At 47.5% G+C, this 17,038-nt stretch overlaps 4 protein-coding genes across 4 annotated transcripts; all 4 read left to right on the top strand.

Moving 5' to 3' along the window:
- Nucleotides 1–556: 556 nt before the first annotated feature.
- On the top strand, nucleotides 557–2,268 carry N7443_003407 (uncharacterized protein; the record flags this gene model as incomplete). Its single annotated transcript, XM_056883463.1, has 2 exons — nucleotides 557–2,178; nucleotides 2,226–2,268. 2 exons carry the CDS (start codon nucleotides 557–559, stop codon nucleotides 2,266–2,268), a joined length of 1,665 nt encoding a protein of 554 aa, XP_056741741.1.
- Nucleotides 2,269–5,180: 2,912 nt separating this feature from the next.
- N7443_003406 (uncharacterized protein) lies at nucleotides 5,181–6,159 on the top strand (the record flags this gene model as incomplete). The annotated part of the gene is made up of 6 exons (XM_056883462.1): nucleotides 5,181–5,191; nucleotides 5,238–5,300; nucleotides 5,354–5,422; nucleotides 5,478–5,795; nucleotides 5,848–5,869; nucleotides 5,917–6,159. 6 exons carry the CDS (start codon nucleotides 5,181–5,183, stop codon nucleotides 6,157–6,159), a joined length of 726 nt encoding a protein of 241 aa, XP_056741740.1.
- Nucleotides 6,160–9,066: 2,907 nt separating this feature from the next.
- On the top strand, nucleotides 9,067–12,978 carry N7443_003405 (uncharacterized protein; the record flags this gene model as incomplete). The annotated part of the gene is made up of 7 exons (XM_056883461.1): nucleotides 9,067–9,564; nucleotides 10,065–10,476; nucleotides 10,633–11,000; nucleotides 11,142–11,328; nucleotides 11,473–11,627; nucleotides 11,700–11,879; nucleotides 11,935–12,978. 7 exons carry the CDS (start codon nucleotides 9,067–9,069, stop codon nucleotides 12,976–12,978), a joined length of 2,844 nt encoding a protein of 947 aa, XP_056741739.1.
- A 1,149-nt stretch (nucleotides 12,979–14,127) lies between these two features.
- Nucleotides 14,128–16,578, top strand: N7443_003404 (uncharacterized protein; the record flags this gene model as incomplete). The annotated part of the gene is made up of 3 exons (XM_056883460.1): nucleotides 14,128–14,838; nucleotides 14,884–15,336; nucleotides 15,463–16,578. 3 exons carry the CDS (start codon nucleotides 14,128–14,130, stop codon nucleotides 16,576–16,578), a joined length of 2,280 nt encoding a protein of 759 aa, XP_056741738.1.
- Between the last annotated feature and the right edge of the window lie 460 nt (nucleotides 16,579–17,038).

Raw genomic sequence — 17,038 nt, 5'->3', positions numbered from 1 at the left:
CCCACTTAACCCCGCAAAGTTCGTGTTTGATCCTTTAGGGTCTTATATCTCAGCTCAGGATTCTCCTTTCACTCAACTCTCCTTTTACTTGTACTTGGATATATGGGCATGCAAAATATCAGACTCGACCTGAACCGGCTGTATCTTTGCTATTTATATTTTTTTTTGTTTTATCATGGAGGAACCTCGTCGGCGCCAACTTCATAGCTGTGACTCGTGCCGTAAAGGCAAAAGGGGATGCGATGCACCGGTTTGTTCACATTTCTCCTTCTCAACGTGCGTATTCTGAGTGGAAATTTAGAAAGATCGAGAGGATAATGGATTTAGCTCTTGCTCCAACTGCAAAAGGTGGAAGAAGAATTGTACATTCAATTGGCTCTCGTCGAAGCGTCCTGGCTCTACTAGTCGGAGAAAACCAACCCCTGGCATTTTGAATATGAGTTCAACTAACCACGTGCCTTCAAATTTGAGCTCCTACAACGACGTTTTCGATAAGGTGCTATGTTTCTCACAATCTTATCCTGGTAAATCAAGTCGCTCCACAAAATCTCTGAATATGGCCTCCCTCTCTCCCGGCTCATCATCCTCATACCAAGAAGGCGCAGCACTCGATGATTCCCAAGAGGAAGAGCTCAACCAAGGCCAGCCACATTTAGTTTCTCGGAACATGAGCTCTCCAGGCGATTGGCAGTCCAATCCTATAACTCAGCAACCGGAAACTGCCTTCGAGCAACTTGAATCGCAAATAGCTTTCTATGACTCGCCGCCGACGTATCGCGAGAAAAACTACGATCTGACTAAACTGCGTGGAAAATTCAGCACGGATTTTGTGACTCCGCCGAATAGAGGTAGCGGCCACAAGCATTCAACCGCACCGGAGCCTAATCGAAAAAAACAATTCAATTCACAACGGGGCCTTTGCCTGGCTTCTGAAAATACGGCTCATGATTATAGTCGTTCTGCAATGACACAGAACTTGATCCGTATATACCACGACAGTATGGAAAACGCGCTGTCATGCTGGCTGACAGAGCACAACTGCCCTTATAGCAACTCGGCTAGTGACATGATGCCTCATAGTGAGAGAAAGGAGTGGGGCCCGAGTTGGTCAAACAGAATGTGTATCCGGGTATGTCGATTGGATCGGGCATCGTCCTCAGCACGAGGTCGGGCTCTAAGTGCGGAGGAGGATAAAACCGCAGCTCGAGCACTTCATCTAGCGATCATGGCATTTGCCTCTCAATGGACTCAACATGCTCGGAAGGGTACAGCTTTATCTGTTCCAGAACATTTCGATCTTGATGAGAGGTCTATTCGGCAGAATGTTTGGAACAAAGCGCGTCACGCCCTAGAGCACTCGGCCAAGATTCCCTCGTTTCGTATTATCTTCGCGAACATTATATTCTCTTTGACACAGTGCCCGCTCGATGACGCAGAAGATAATAGCCTCGGCCAGCTATTGGAGAATGATATTGCACCCATGTTTCTTGAAATCGCAAACCGCCAACTATTTACATTTCGACACAAGTTCACAATATTACAGCGGGAAGGTCCTCAATGGATCAGAGAGCATCGGAGGGGATCAATGCGATCAACTACGACAGAAATGTTGGAAGTTCCGGAGCACTCGGAGCCTCCGCATTTCGATCCAATTCTGGCTTGTTACGAATACCGCAGCACACTAAGCCTTTTATCTTGGCTAGGGATAATGTTTGATACTCTGAGCTCTGCGATGTATCAGCGTCCACTGGTGGTTTCAGATGAGGATAGTCAAATTGCATCGGCCCCCACGTCGACTTTCCATTCCAATTACCAGGTAGATCTTGACGGTTGGAATATCCCACGCGATGAATCACGCAATCAAGCGGATGTATGGGGCGATTTCTTCCTTCGTCGTCCGATTAAGCCACACGGACTGAGTGAAGACCAACCAAGATGGCCATGCTCCTACGAACGTGCCGCCGCCGTGCTTTCAGAAGCAACACCTGTCAAAGTTCTTCTTTACCGGCGACTCACACAACTCCAGACTCTGATATACAGAGAGGCAAGTAGCGGTTGTTTCGAAGAAATTATCCAGAAGACCATCCAGGTGTATCGGTACTGGAATTGCACATATCAGAAATTCATGCTTGACTGTGTAGCCAACCATAACCTACTTCCTCCTCGCATACAGTCATGGTACGTGATACTAGATTGTCATTGGCACCTTGCTGCCATGCTTCTAGCAGACGTGATAGAAAGCATCGATCATGGAAGACTCGGATCTGATACCGAGCGTCAAGCTCGGCTAACTGGAAATTTCGTTTCGACGCTGAGGATGGATAATGCTCTTGCAGTCGGTGCACTTGCTCGGTCCTCGCTTCATGGGGAGAGCTCGGCAACGAACCGTCTTTTTCATGATTCCCTTAACGAAGTGGCTTTTTTAATTGAGCCATGGACTGTTGTTCTAGTACATTCATTTGCAAAGGCGGGACAGATTTGCCTAGACAGTCTGGATATGCAACATCGTGAGCAGAAAATGTTAGCTTGGCGCTACTGGCAAACTTGTGAAGCATGTATAACTGCTCTTCGGTTTCTTGGGAGAAAGTCAGATATGGCTTTTTTGGCAGCTCAAAACATTTCAAGTTCTTTAAAATGTTCAGCTTCGCCAGTTATAACCTTCAATCGGGGAGCTGTCTAGTATAGAAATATGATTCAATACAATTCAGGGCCGGTGAAAGCGATATTGAGTCGAGCGTTAGTTTAATTTCCAGTGGTTGGTGTTTCTCACGTGGTTTCTCCCAGATATCGCTTCTGTGGAAATGAAAAATTAGGGTAGGGCGATGCGTGGTGGCAGGATTCTGAACCAGGTTAGGGACTTGCGTATAGACTTGTCAATAAGCAAAACTAGGTAAAGCATTTGCTTTTGGAGTAAACGGGTACAATCGGTGAGAAGCAGGTATTATATCATGATCGCGTGCCGTCATGGCGCGATAGCTTCCCCATTCCTCGCTATCATGAACCAACAAGATCCCCCACTTACTCTCCACATCGCGTACAGTTAATACGAACCTGTTTTCTCTGTTGGTCAACCAATAATAGAAGAACACACGACATTAACCTACGGAAGTAGGAGACGAGGTCGATGAGCCCTGAAAAGGCGCCATATAGGAAATCATTAGCCCCCGGGAGTATTTAGTATCGATGCGCACACTTTCTTCACCTTTCACGTTCATACTTCCCGCTTAAGCTCTTCTCTTGTGCTGGCTGATATTCACCGTGGAAAAATCCCGGAGTTATGAAATACAGCCAATACTTTAAGGGTAGCTTAAATTGTAAGATGGAGATCACTTCAAACTTCAAATGATTTTTGCAATAGGCCGGCCTGGCCATTTGGGCCTTGGCTTGTGAAGGTCTCAAAATCAAGAGTATGGAAATCAATCTCTCTCCTATCACAAATGTAGGGTCTTCAGGGGATAGTACCAAGTTACTATTCCCCGAGCTGAGAAAGAGAAGCTTACTCATTGCAAAGGAAAACTGAGAACCACAGCGGGGGAGGACATAAGAAAATCACTAGCCCTGGAAGGCGCAATTTCCATCACGGCTGTGAAACATACATTTTGTGACGCATGGTTCGATGTTGGAAATACGAAGGCGGTTACCCGATCATAGGCATTAAGAACACTGTTATTATATCATCCCTATCCCATGGGGGGGTGGTGGGATGCATTGCATACCAGTTAGGGTTTTGGCTTTACTATGGGCGAAAAACGGCGCTAGTGAGTGCATACCAGTTGGACTTCTCGAGTGCATCCCAGTTGAAAATATCGGTCGGACAATCATCAAAACTTCAAAAGTTCTAAATTCGCGATCGCTCTATACCCGGTTTCAATTTAAAGATCGTACAATCAAAAGAAGAGGTAGTTACAGGGGTTAGAAATTTGGACCTTTTTTTTTGATGGGGTGCGCTTTGGCCAGTCGTGCGATACTTAGTCACCCTTAGGCTAGGGGTTTACATAAGCTTAGTATAACCCTCAAACCCTACTACTTTATTAAAGAAGGCCTTCTAGTAGCTATACTACCTTAATTAACGAATATAAATAAAAAGGGTAGATAACTTCTCTATCTCTATCCTTACGTAGGAGATACTATATATGCTCCTAGGTATACATAATACCTTAGGCCGCAGCCGCGTTTACTATATTATATATTCCACTACTATAATATCTATATATTCTATTATAATTCGCTAAAGACGTATCTTTAATTATACTTAGTATACTAATAAGATTAATAGATAAAGAACGAGGGAAGTCACCTTATTGCAGTCGACAATAGGCTTAATGGACTCGTATAATAGGACTGAGGCAGTTATCTTAGTGTAGTCGGACAATAGGACTAAGGTAGTCATCTTATTGCAGTCAGATAATAGGACTGAGGCAGCCACCTTAATGGAAACGCACAATATACTCTATAGTCTCGGACAATAAGGCTCAATAGACTTATATAATGGGACCGAGGCAGCCACCTTAATGCAAACGCCCAATGTGCTCAATGCAAACGCCTATTGTGCTTGACAGAATTGTACAATGGGACTGAGGCAGCCACCTTAATGCAAACGCCCAATGTGCTCAATGCAAACGCCTATTATGCTTGACAGAATTGTACAATGGGACTGAGGCAGCCACCTCAATACAAACACGTAATATGCTCAATGCAAACGCCTATTATGCTTGACAGAATTGTACAATGGGACTGAGGCAGCCACCTCAATACAAACACGTAATATGCTCAATGCAAACGCACAATAAGGCTTAATAGAATTGTACAATGGGACTGAGGCAGCCACCTCAATGCAAACGCCCAATGTGCTCAATGCAAACGCACAATGTGCTCAATAGTCTCGGACAATGAGGCTCAATAGACTTGTACAATAGGACTGAGGCAGCCACATCAATGCAAACGCATTATGGCCTCAATAGACTAGGACAATAGACGTACTTCGGATGAATGTACAATCCTCAATATATAATCAAGTTTTCTTCCTTTTCGAACTTACCTTCCTTTATATCTCTCTTACCTGACCACTTTCTCTACCTTAAAAATCAACCTTTTTTTTTACTTCTTTTTCTAAAATCACTGATTGTCTCTCGCCCTGTGCCCCCTTCTTCTCTCGTTTTTTGACGTACAATTACGTCAAGATGTCTCCCTTGTACGAACCCAACCCAAGCAGTGAAATCAAACTAATTCCGATTTAGTTCCTCCCTCGTCTCTCGCCGTGGTGGTGGTAGCCGTGGCGGACGTGGTGGCTCTGGATCGTTGTATGTATGCTTCCTTTCCTATAGCGATATATGTGAAACTAACTATTGTACAGCGGAGGTCGGGAGCGGAGTCCCTATGCCGGCGAAGGTATCCTGAACTTTGGTCCCGGGGAATGGAGCAGGTAAGCTCTTGACTTTTTTATGAACGATCTTTAGCTAATGTACAATCTCTACTAGCTGGCCCTTCCCCTACACTGACCAGGATGGGAACCCTCGTCTTCCTCGTACGCACGCGGAGGGTATCCAGTCCCTCATCCAATACGCTGAACGACCAGGCGGTAACCAGGGTCAGCTTCAACTCCCAGTTGGCGGCGATGAGCTTGCCCGGATGTGCACAACTCCGGTGCAGCTCGCGATCCTTCGGGGTCGTGGACGCCCTATCTGGCATGTACGAGGCAACATTAATGGGCAGCAAATTGTCTCCCAGCGACCCTCGTATATTAATGCCCTGCTGATCCAGTCCCGTGGCAATCAACTCGTTCAGCCTTGCGAGGCGTGTGTGGACCGGTGCAAACCTTTTCCGCAGTGTATCCGACTCCCGGGTCAGTTTGGCGGCTGTTGTGGCAATTGTAAGTGGCGTGATCACGCATCTCGGTGCTCTGTACGAGATAGACAGCCCCGCAATGCTACACGGCCATGGCCACGGCACCCACCTCGTCCCTTACCCGCAACGGATATTATTGACCTAACGGACGACCGGAGTGTCGTCCGGTCGGCCCAAGGGCTATCCCGTCGGGCCTATCAACGTCCTCGTGCGGATAGCGAGGTCCAAGAGATCACTATAGTGGATTTGACTGAAGAGGAGGATAACCGGCGTCGGACCGAGCCTTCTCAACTTGCTTGGTACGAAGAGGCCTAGGGAGGACGTACAATATGGGTGGTAGGGAGTGAAGATAGCATTTTAGGCTAGAAGGGGGAATACTTACAATACCGAATGAAATCCGCATTTTTATTACTTATAATCATTCGTAGATATAGATCTTATTAAATTATATATAGTGTAGTGGTGGAACGCATGACATAATGAATACAGTTGCGGCCTGAGGTGTCACGAATACCTTAGGTGTAAGCAGCAGCTTCTATATGAGGATAGAGAGAGAAGAGGCATCTACCCAATTCATTCCAGTTTTCACTATATTCTTTTATTCAACATGCTATATTAAGTACATTCCATACGGGCTCAGTCGGGAAAAACCGTACGGCCTCATTTAGGATTGCTGTGTCCAGGATTGCACGTACGACCTCACGGCCTCACCAAGGACATTCGCGACCTCCCCTAGGACGACCTCTACTACGTGCAGGTTGTGTGTGTGTTGTTCGTTGGTTGCTGTTGCCCAGTCTGTATTGTCAGACAGCCATCGAGCCATCCCCTTTTCATATTAGCGTCCCCGGGAAGGCTCGTTTTTGTTAGGGCACCTCACCATACGAAGGAACACACGTCTGAAGGGTGGCGATCGCATTTGACCCTGAAAAGGCTATCAGATTGTACGAGATCTCAAGCGGGAGATCTATCACAATCACCAGTGATAAGGACGATATATTCGGCACAGACAACCAAGAGGGGTTAGCCGAGATACAGTATTCGCCTGAATACACCCAGTTCCTACGGGGGATGCTATCTAATTGGTATACTGGAAATGCAGTAATGCTTCGGAAACTACTAAAGATGTAGCCTATCCAATTGAATACTATAGCCGAGCAGGGATGCCCTGGTATCCGATGGCTATGGCACTCTACGACTCAGCTGATACTAATGCAAACAATTCTGCAATATAAATTACAGCAAGAGGAAGCGGCCTTAACAAAAATTATATAAGAAGAAGAAGAATTATTGAAGAGACACGACAAAAATCATAGTGAACAGAGTCAACATTTCTTTTTGGCCGAAAAGCTATCTCCTTTCTGCGAGCGAATAGCAGACCACGGCGTACCAGATCTCATGGCCCCTGAGCTACCACACCCTAAGGGTATTGCACCTTTCACTGATTACCGAGAACTAGCACCAGAAAGGTCCGAGTCGGTCCACAGCGGTGATAGTCATGCGGATCATGAGCACCAGCCAATACGATCACCCCTAGCCGAATCATCCCGAATAGTTCAGATAATGCCTATCCCTTACACAGTCCAAGTTCCTCACTTCTCCGCGTTGCCAGCTCCAGGATCCCTAGGGGCACCATACTTTGACGAGACGGATGTCTCTAAGTTCCTAGAGAAGCTGCAGGATATGTGTTTCAGGTATAGCGTTAAAAATAATGAGGATATCATGGGTATATTGCCTCAATACTGTGCAAAGGTCACCAAATCCTAGGTAAAGAGGCAGAGTTCATGGCTGAAAAAGGACTGGGATACCTTCAAGGAAGACTTCTTGGAGCACTTCTATGATGACGATAGTGAGCAGCAAAGGTACACGAAGACATACCTTCAATCCCTCGCCCAGGTCAAGCGGATAATGCAAGACAATATCCGTTCGTACCTCAATGAGTTCGATGATATATCTGGTCGTGTCCACTTAAAAGGCGAGGTTAGTGATGTGGATAGGGCAAGCCTCCTTATCCAAGGACTTCCGTAGCAGCTTAAGGAGAAGATTATTAGAAGGCATTCTCGCAAGCAGCTACCAAGAGGGACTTTGATCACGTATTCGGAGGCATATATAGCGATCAGATCGTATGTTAGAGAGGAAACTGATATTCAGAGGATTCTTTCGACTGTCGAATCTCCTCCGAATAGTAGCAAAAGTGCTCAGCAGCTTCATCCCCTACAGACATAGCATACTACCGCCGCAAGGCCTTAGGAATATCGGCAACCCATTACTATCCAGAGCCAACGCCAGGACGACCAAGATAGGAAACTCAAGGAAATGCAGTCTCAAATGGAGGCACTTGCTCTCAAGGTGCAGGCTGGCCGAGATATAAGGAATGATGTTCGGTACGAACCAGACAGGAGAGGTCCTTCGAACGGTCTTGGAGCCAATCCTCCACCGAGATGCTGGACATGTGGAGGCGCCCATTTCTCTCGACCAGACCAATGTGCGGCTATTCGCGACATGCAAGGTCGTGGTATCATGCATTATGATGCTATGAATCAGATGGTTCTAGGCACTATTGAGCAGCCAGGACCGAGGTTGCGTGTGGTCCTAGGACAACTGAACCAACAAACCTTTCAAGCGTAGTATGATAGCTGGAAGAATTAGGGATCGTATGGAGCTACTACGCAGTCAGGTAGTAATGCTGTTCGCGCCACTATTCCGGTTTCAACTCATCCTACGGACCCAAATGCATCATAGCAACCCATATATTTGAGTGATACAGCGACCGACTTATACCCTACGCCTGTTCGATCTGTAACTGCCACCCTTCTTGGTACGGCACCTGCATGGGAGAGGCTCGAAGAAAGTGAGGATGAGGAAGCGATCATTCCATACGGCGCTGTCAACGCTATTGAAGGTCGTCCGGTAAAGCGACGCAGAGACTAGGACATTGCTAGAACAAGGAACTCCCAGACTGGTAGATACCAGCCTCACGTTGAAGATGCCGATGATGATGTGATGCAAGACGAGCAGCCCGAAGAAACTTAAACCGTACGGCCTCAGCGGGAAGCTGTTCAGCTATATAACCACGCCCCAAGGAGGATTCGCGGCCCTATCGATCCAGACATTGTTCAGCGGAGATCATAGCTTTCGGATGTCGTGATGCGAAAGATATGGGACACAGAAATCACTCTCACGATTGGTGAACTTATAGGAACTGCCTCAAGGATACGTGTAGGTATGGGTAAGGGTATTAGCATGGAGGTTATCAACCAGCGTATAAACGAAGTCCTCTCACAAGCACAGGCGCAAACGAATTTCACTAGCGCTTCCCTTCCAAAGCAGATAGAGGATAAGATCGGCCAGATTGTGCGAGATGCTGTCGAGTACCATCAGGAAACTGGTAGCCCTATCTATGTCAAAGACCTCGCCGCGAAAGTGAACTTCCAAGGCGTCCAACTGTTAGGCGTACAGCCAGTGACCTCTCCTCGGGAGTATTCCAGAGACCTCCTTTTTGTCACAGTTTCCGTCGGCGGGCAGGTGGTACGAGCGTGTATCGACACAGGTTCGTCGGTGAACATCATTCGCAGAGAAATCGCACACTCCATGCAGGCACAGATGAGACTAAAACCAAGACTGAAGCTTGTACCTGTTGATGGAGGAGAGTTCGCAGTAGGTGCATGCATTGAGAGTCTACCGATCAATGTAGGCGATGTTGTCACAGAGTCTCATACCATGGTCGGTGACGGCTGCACGAATGATCTGCTACTTAGCAGAATCTAGGCAAAAGATGTATTGCTGCAAACCTCTGAGAAGGGAGATGGAAGGGTTATTTGCACGATATCTAGTCATGATCGCCGGAAGCGTGTCAGCTTTGAAGCATACCATCCGCGGAATGGAGGCTCCTTCTATGAAGACCAACTCTGGCCAGACGAACATGAGGCTACTGATTTAAAAGCCTGAGCAGGTATTCCACAGCCACCGCAATACCTGCTCTACCTCTGGCGGCTAAGTCTTTCGTACAGTCCATTCGTCTGTTAGCACCCTCAAATGTTGTGAATACGTTAATTATCAAAGAAGAAACCTCAAAAACACCAAGAAAAGATGAAAATAACAAAATACGGAGGCATAGGGAGAAAGCGGGGTCGACACCGCTAGGAGATCGTTTTTCGGCCGAAAAGCCACCCCCCTCCCGCAGCGCCTTATCTATCTGGCACTCCGCGGAGCCTCACCGCTAGTATACCTGGTCAAGCACCACCTATTTCGATGAGGTTGAATACCGCACCTCTTTCACAGCACATAACCTTCTGGCAAACCCGAAGCAATGGCCAAGCAACGTTTTTCGGCCGAAAAACCAAGTCCTCCTAGGCGCACAGGTTAACACACTATACAAACGGAAGGCGGACAAAATTCAACCTGTCAATTCGTCTGATTCAGATAGCTCAATTCCTGCTGGTAACCCTGACTGGCAGAATGTGTGTCTTAAGAAGTATCATTCCAAGTACCGTGCTACGGACACACCTTCGGAATTCGATGACCTACTTCGGCCGCGTATTGCAACTATCGTAAGAGGAGCCAGGCTAACGCCTAAACGAGAAGAGTCGATGCTCGTTGGTAGTGGTCTGCTTCCGAAGGAAAAGCTACTGCTACGTGAGCTACTATTTAAGAGAGAAGGGGTGCTTGCATGGTCCTGGGAGCATATGAGCCGTATTCATGAGGAAGTTATGCCCGCTTAACGCATCAAAACTATACCTCATGAAGCATGGCAACACCCAGGTTTCAAGATACCGCGTGCTCTCGGACCAGTTATTAACGATATGCTTCGTGATAGACTGCGGAAAGGTGTTCTCGAACCATGCGATGGCCCGTATAGAAACCCTTGGTTCCTAGTGAAGAAGAAAAGTGCAGGTAAGTACCGGTTGATCAACGCCGCGATGCTGATCAACAAGGTTACAAAACGAGATGCCAATATGCCACCTGATGCGGATGAGTTTGCTGAAGAATTCGCTGGACTGGCCCTTACTTCTTTAGTTGATCTATACTCCGGTTACGACCAGATTTCCCTAGCCGAGGAAGACAGGGATCTCACCGCGATTCAGACTCCACTAGGTCTGCTACGCCAGACTACAATATTACAAGGCGCAGCGAATTCGGTGGCACAGTTCCAACGCGTGGTATCATGGATTCTGTAGCCTATCTTTGGCACCATTGCTAGGTCGTTTCTTAATGATGTTGCTATCAAAGGGCCTCGGACCAGGTACAATGACGAGTTTGCAAAGCCAGGGATTCGAAAGTTTGTTCTAGAACACCTACAGAACCTCGATGAAACGCTATATCTTTTGGAGCTCGCCGGTGTTGCTGTCTCGGCGGAGAAGTCCCAATTTACTATGTCAGGAATCGAGGTTGTTGGGTGGATATGCGATATCCATGGGCGTCGCGCTGAGGAGAACAAGGTCGCAAAGCTTCTGGACTGGCCCACCCCATTAAATAAAGACGAACTACGTTCGTTTGTTGGCCTTGCTGTCTACTTCCGTATCCTAGTGGCCGGCTTTTAGATTATTATGGACTGCCTATACGCCTGTTTGAGGAAGAATACCCCCTTTCAGTGGGGAGCAAAGCAACAAGCTACATTTGATACGGTTAAAGAGCTACTCTCAAGCTTCCCCACAGTGCTTCCGATCGACTATGCCTTCCAACCGTTAATGATTGTTGTTGCGGTAGACGCGTCTGGGAAAGGATGGGGTGCTGTTCTGATGCAAGAAAGAGATGGTGTGAGGAAGCCTACACGCTACGAATCAGGCGTATGGACAGAGACGTAACTCATATATGATACGGGTAAGTTAGAATGCCGCGTAGTACTAATGGCACTGAAGAAGTTCCGGCACTGGCTATATGGTATCCACTTTGTGCTAGAAACAGACGCGAAAACTCTTGTTTCGCAACTGAATCGTCCTGCTACCGACTTGCCAGGTGCTCTTGTTACTAGATGGATGGCGTGGATCCGTTTATTTGACTTTGACGTTAAACATGTTTCTGGGCGGAAGAATGGTGCGGTAGATGGACTATCGAGAAGGCCTACTACTAAAAAAAGAGGTCCAGCAATAATAGCAAGAGGTAGACGTGGATGACTTCATTAATGCAGAAGTGTCTTACCTACGAGCGAGCTGCTTTCCTGCGCGCGCTACTATTACAAATGGCGACGAAGAGCTCGCCGATAACCCTGCGACCCTACCACTGGAGAATAGCTATTCGACCGAATCACAAGATATAGCTCGCTACCTGACCACGCTTCGGCGCCCGCCGGAGATGTCCCGCAGTCACTTCTACTATTTCAAGAGGAAGTGCCTAAAGTTTGTTGTTCAAGATAGTCACCTTTTCTACCGGCATAAGGGAAAGACAGAGATCATGCGGCGTGTTCTCGATAAGAAAGAAGACCAACAAAAAGTATTACATGGCGCCCATACTGAACTATCTCATAAAGGACGAGAGGCCACCTACGCCTTACTAAAACTTCGGTACTACTGGTCCCGTATGTTCGAGGATACGGTTACCTTCGTGCGAACATGTATGGAATGCCAGGCGCGTGATCCCACCCGTATGCATGAGCCTACCGTCGCTTCAAAGAACCTGAGACTATTCGATAAGTGGTTTATTGATATAACCCATATGCCAGATGAAAACGGCGTCAAGTCTGTTATCCAAGGAAGAGATTCTGTTAGCGGCTGGGTTGAAGCAAGAGTTTTAGTCAGTGCTGACTCTGAAGCTATCCAAGCTTTTATTCATGAGGATATTATTTGCCGCCATGGCTACCCCCGTGAGATCGTTATGGACGATGGACCTAAAAACCGTAGCAAGACACTGAAGTTTCTTGAAGACCGCGGCGTTAAGAAGGTCACTATTTCCGCATATTATCCTGGTTCGAACGGTCCTGTTAAACGAGCAATGAGGACACTAAAAGATGCCCTTTCCAAGATGACAGGTGGATACCCAACTGGTGACATATCTACTCCGAAAAACCGATGGAGGCCTCACTTCTATGCCGCATTGATAGCAGACCGTGTGACCGTTAACGCTACCACTGGAATCAGCCCGTACTATTTCTTATTTGGTATCTATACTGTTTTGCCTGTCGAATTGGAGATACCCACATAGAGCACACTACCTTGGGAAACTGTCCAGGACAGATCAAGTCTCATAGCAATGCGCGCACGATAAATCGAAAGACGGGAGAAAGACATTAAAGAAGCCATCCTACGAATGAATCGTCTCAAGGAGAATAATGCAGGATACTTTGATGACCACTATCGCACTCGTGATGCTTCCCTGAAGAAGGACGATTACGTCTTATTGCATGATAGCCAGAGGTCTTCAGACATAACATCTATTCAGAAGCTCCGCTTTCGATGGCTTGGACCATACCAGATCGAATCTGTCAAGGGAAATGGATCCTATTCAATCAGGGAGCTTGACGGCACTGTGCTACGCCATATAGGAGACAAGAATGCTGATGCGATTAACGGCGACAGACTCAAAAGATTCTACCCTCGAGGAATAGGGGATTCCAGTGAGATACAGAGTGTTGCTCAAACTGGTCAGCTTCGAAAACGTAGACCAATTGGTCGACCTCGAGCTAGACAATAGTTCCATTATCCTACCGTTCAGTGGGCCATTATGCCAACGCCTTGAGAAGCTTTTTCGGCCGAAAACATTATTCGCCCTAACATCTGATTACGTAACACGATCATTGACTTAAATTTGCACTATAAATTGATCTTTTCCGCCTTTTCAAATTCTTCTTTCTTCTTCACCTTACCTCCATCCACATACTGGAGGGAGAAGACCCTTGGGCTATGGCTTCAAGTTATCGATCAGGAAGACGAGCATGGTTCAAGGGTAGTTGAAGTCAAGTTCTCACCTAACGTCGTTCGCCTCGACATCGCCATGAGGTATGAAGCCAAGAACTACATGACACCTCCATATTGGAGCATGGCCCACTCGAGTCACCCTATCAAGCAACAACATCGTTTTTCGGCCGAAAAACAATCTCCTTCTACCCTAGAATAGCCAAGGGACGGCTGTTGTTACATAGCGAGGGCGAGGGCAGAGTACACTCCTTTATTGCAGATTTCCTTTGTTTATTGCTAGTTTCAAAAGACCGTGTGGTACACATAAAGCTACTCACTCACCCTCTTTAAACCTCACTTCCTCATCTTATGATTTTTCACTTCACTTTATCACTTCACGAATACCCCAAATCCCCGCATACCTCCACATACGAATCCTGACCATCGAGCCGCTACCATGAATAACGATAGTGAGAACGAGAGCCTCCCACAAGACATCGAACTACGAGGACAGCATATTGCCACGATCGAGGACGCACTCCAGTTCCTACGGGGCTGTGAAAAGTCTGAGGCATATCTACTCGCGACCCAGCTATTGGAGTACTTGCTTGGCAGACATGAGAAGGTGGAACGAGCCATCGACCTGCTGTACAACTACGTCGATAAGGAAGAGCTATGGAGAGGACAGGAGGACCACGCAGATTTCCGAAGAAGATGGCAAGAGGGCCAGAGAATACAGGCACGACGTATCCAGAACGATGAGTACCTTACCTCAAATAGGCAAAAAGCAATTAATGCCTGGGGAGAAGAGCAAGCGAATGCCTTCTTCGGGTACCTATCGACACGTTCAATAGTGGAATTGGCCAGCAAATTCATCACAACTGGTCTCAGTTACGAGCATGTCCGGCTTTCGATCAATAATAAGGTTATCTCACGTCTATCATCACCAGGACGAGGGGTTCGCAACACCAAGGGTATCATACAAGGTGACCTTACGAAGGCCCTTCACCGGAAGTGTTTGCAGCCTCTAGTGCGAGAGACCCTTATAGAGTGCGGGCTACAACTAGACCAGGATGGATATTGCTGCGCGACCGGCAGAGGAAGTGACCTTGCCGCTCTGACTGCAGAGCCACATATGTCTATTGTTGAGACAGAAACAGAAGATGAAGTTAACGCTAGTGCTGGTGATACTGATACCTTCGGTGATACGTAGGGCACAGTCATTTACCTTGAGGAGAATGATGAGGGAGGCGATGCCGCCGACCTAATGTCTATCTGCGGTGTATCTGATATGTCCTCTGAGCTATCGGAGGCGCAGTCATTTCCAGATGACTTCCTGTCTAGAAATGACGAGGAATCTGATTCCTCGCAGGGCAAGAAGAGACAGGATGCTAAGTGTGGCTGCTCCGTCAAAAGAGCTACTATGAACAGAATCCTAGCCCTCCCTGCAGATGCAACCAATAGACAGAAGTTGGTGGCCTTAAGAAGCCTTAGCAGACTAGCCTTATGTGACCTGGAGTCGATCTTCACGAAAAATGTGATCTGTATGTCTCATGCAAAGAGGGTGTTTGAACTGTTCAATATGCGCAGCGCTAGCAAGAACTATACCGCGCTTGCTAAGAGAGTTGACTTCATCTACCGATATATTGATGACTGGGATACCTTGGTGAAGACGCACTTAGCCTGGTTTCGGCCGAAAAACGGTCTCAGCTGTGATCCCCCGTTAGACCTCTATCGTTTCAGACACCAGCCTGCCCCGCCATTGGTCGCTGACTACAATAAGATGACCTAGCTGTCCTTCGAAAGCCTCTACCGAAGAATACTGCCCACTCCCGAACCAACCGCCCCTCTGGCTACTGAGCTATTCCAGCAGATGACAGAGCGAGGGAGTGTGGTGATTCCGCAGTTATTTGGTTGGTTGAAGGAAGATTTTGATGGCAATCATCCTGGCGGTCTACTGGCTCTTGCACACGAGGAGATAGACATATACAATTACCATTATCTACCTCGCACCGGTAAGCCTCGTCTTGGGTGGTTGAGGAATATGTGGCATGGTATTATCCAGCAACTGGTCCGCCAGGACCCGGCGTACTATGCATGCTATGTCTTCTTTCGACCAGACCATGCTCACCGACTGATCTCCTTCCCGTACTACGCCAAAAGTACCATGCCTGGTGAGCAGACTCGCTTTAGGCACATTGATGTGAATCTAAATGATCTATTCCAAACCGGGCGGGGCCACGCAATATTGCAAGGTAGCCTGTCGTTAGATGATGAGGATGAGCAGAACTGTACTGAGTTACTGTATGGCATGCACCGCCATATTCATGAGTGGTGGGCAAGTGTGCGTGATAAGATGGAGACCACAGATGGCTACGTGCAAAAGATCGATGGCAAGAACTGGACCAAGGAGGATGCCGCAAAGTATGGCGCAGACTGGGCCAAGGAGGTCTGTATGGCTGGTGATGTCCGAATCAGTCTGCCAACACTACCCCATAGGTCGACAGGCCCTGCAACCAAGAGACGGAGATGCATTTTACCATGGTTTGTCCGTGTTAGAGATGACCATTCAACCCTAGATACCCCGGAATCTGGCACTTGGGAGGAAGTATCCGCAGCGCACAGAGACCTCATTCAAGCTACTAGAACGCCTTTAGGGTTCACTAGTAGTAAGTATGGGCACCTGCAGTATGCATTCCCTGCGGCACCACGGTTCCACGGTGAGGGTTTGATCTCTGACTGCTTGGTTGGCCGTGCTCGATGGACTGATCCTGGTGTTTCGACCGAGCTGGATGTCCTCTTCGGTCAATATGAGGCCGCTGCAGCCGCCTACATTGCCTCATGGAGAAGACATGCGCAGCAGACGTATGCCGACCTATTCCTAGAGATGATAAAAGCCGAGAAGTAGGCATTCGGTAAGGATTCTTTCTTTCGCCGCAAGGAATCCGGGCTGCCTATTGGCCCTCCACAGCCAGAGGTTACGCAGTTGGAAGCTAATGACAGTGGTGATTCTTGATGTCTCAGTACTCGCGATGAAACTGGTGAGAGTTTAGATCAACCAAGGGCCGGTTGATTTATGAAGGGGGTAGTATGTAGTGGTGGAACGCATGACATAATGAATACAGTTGCGGCCTGAGGTGTCACGAATACCTTAGGTGTAAGCAGCAGCTTCTATATGAGGATAGAGAGAGAAGAGGCATCTACCTAATTCATTCCAGTTTTCACTACATTCTTTCATTCAACATGCTATATTAAGTACATTCCATACGGGCTCAGTCGGGAAAAACCGTACGGCCTCATTTAGGATTGCTGTGTCCAGGATTGCACGTACGACCTCACGGCCTCACCAAGGACATTCGCGACCTCCC

The sequence above is a fragment of the Penicillium atrosanguineum genome (genome assembly GCF_028827265.1).
Source record: "Penicillium atrosanguineum strain IBT 20685 chromosome Unknown utg000003l_segment0_segment0, whole genome shotgun sequence".
Lineage (NCBI taxonomy): Eukaryota > Fungi > Ascomycota > Eurotiomycetes > Eurotiales > Aspergillaceae > Penicillium > Penicillium atrosanguineum.
Note: the sequence above shows the minus strand (reverse complement) of the source record. Positions and strands in the feature narration are given on the sequence as shown.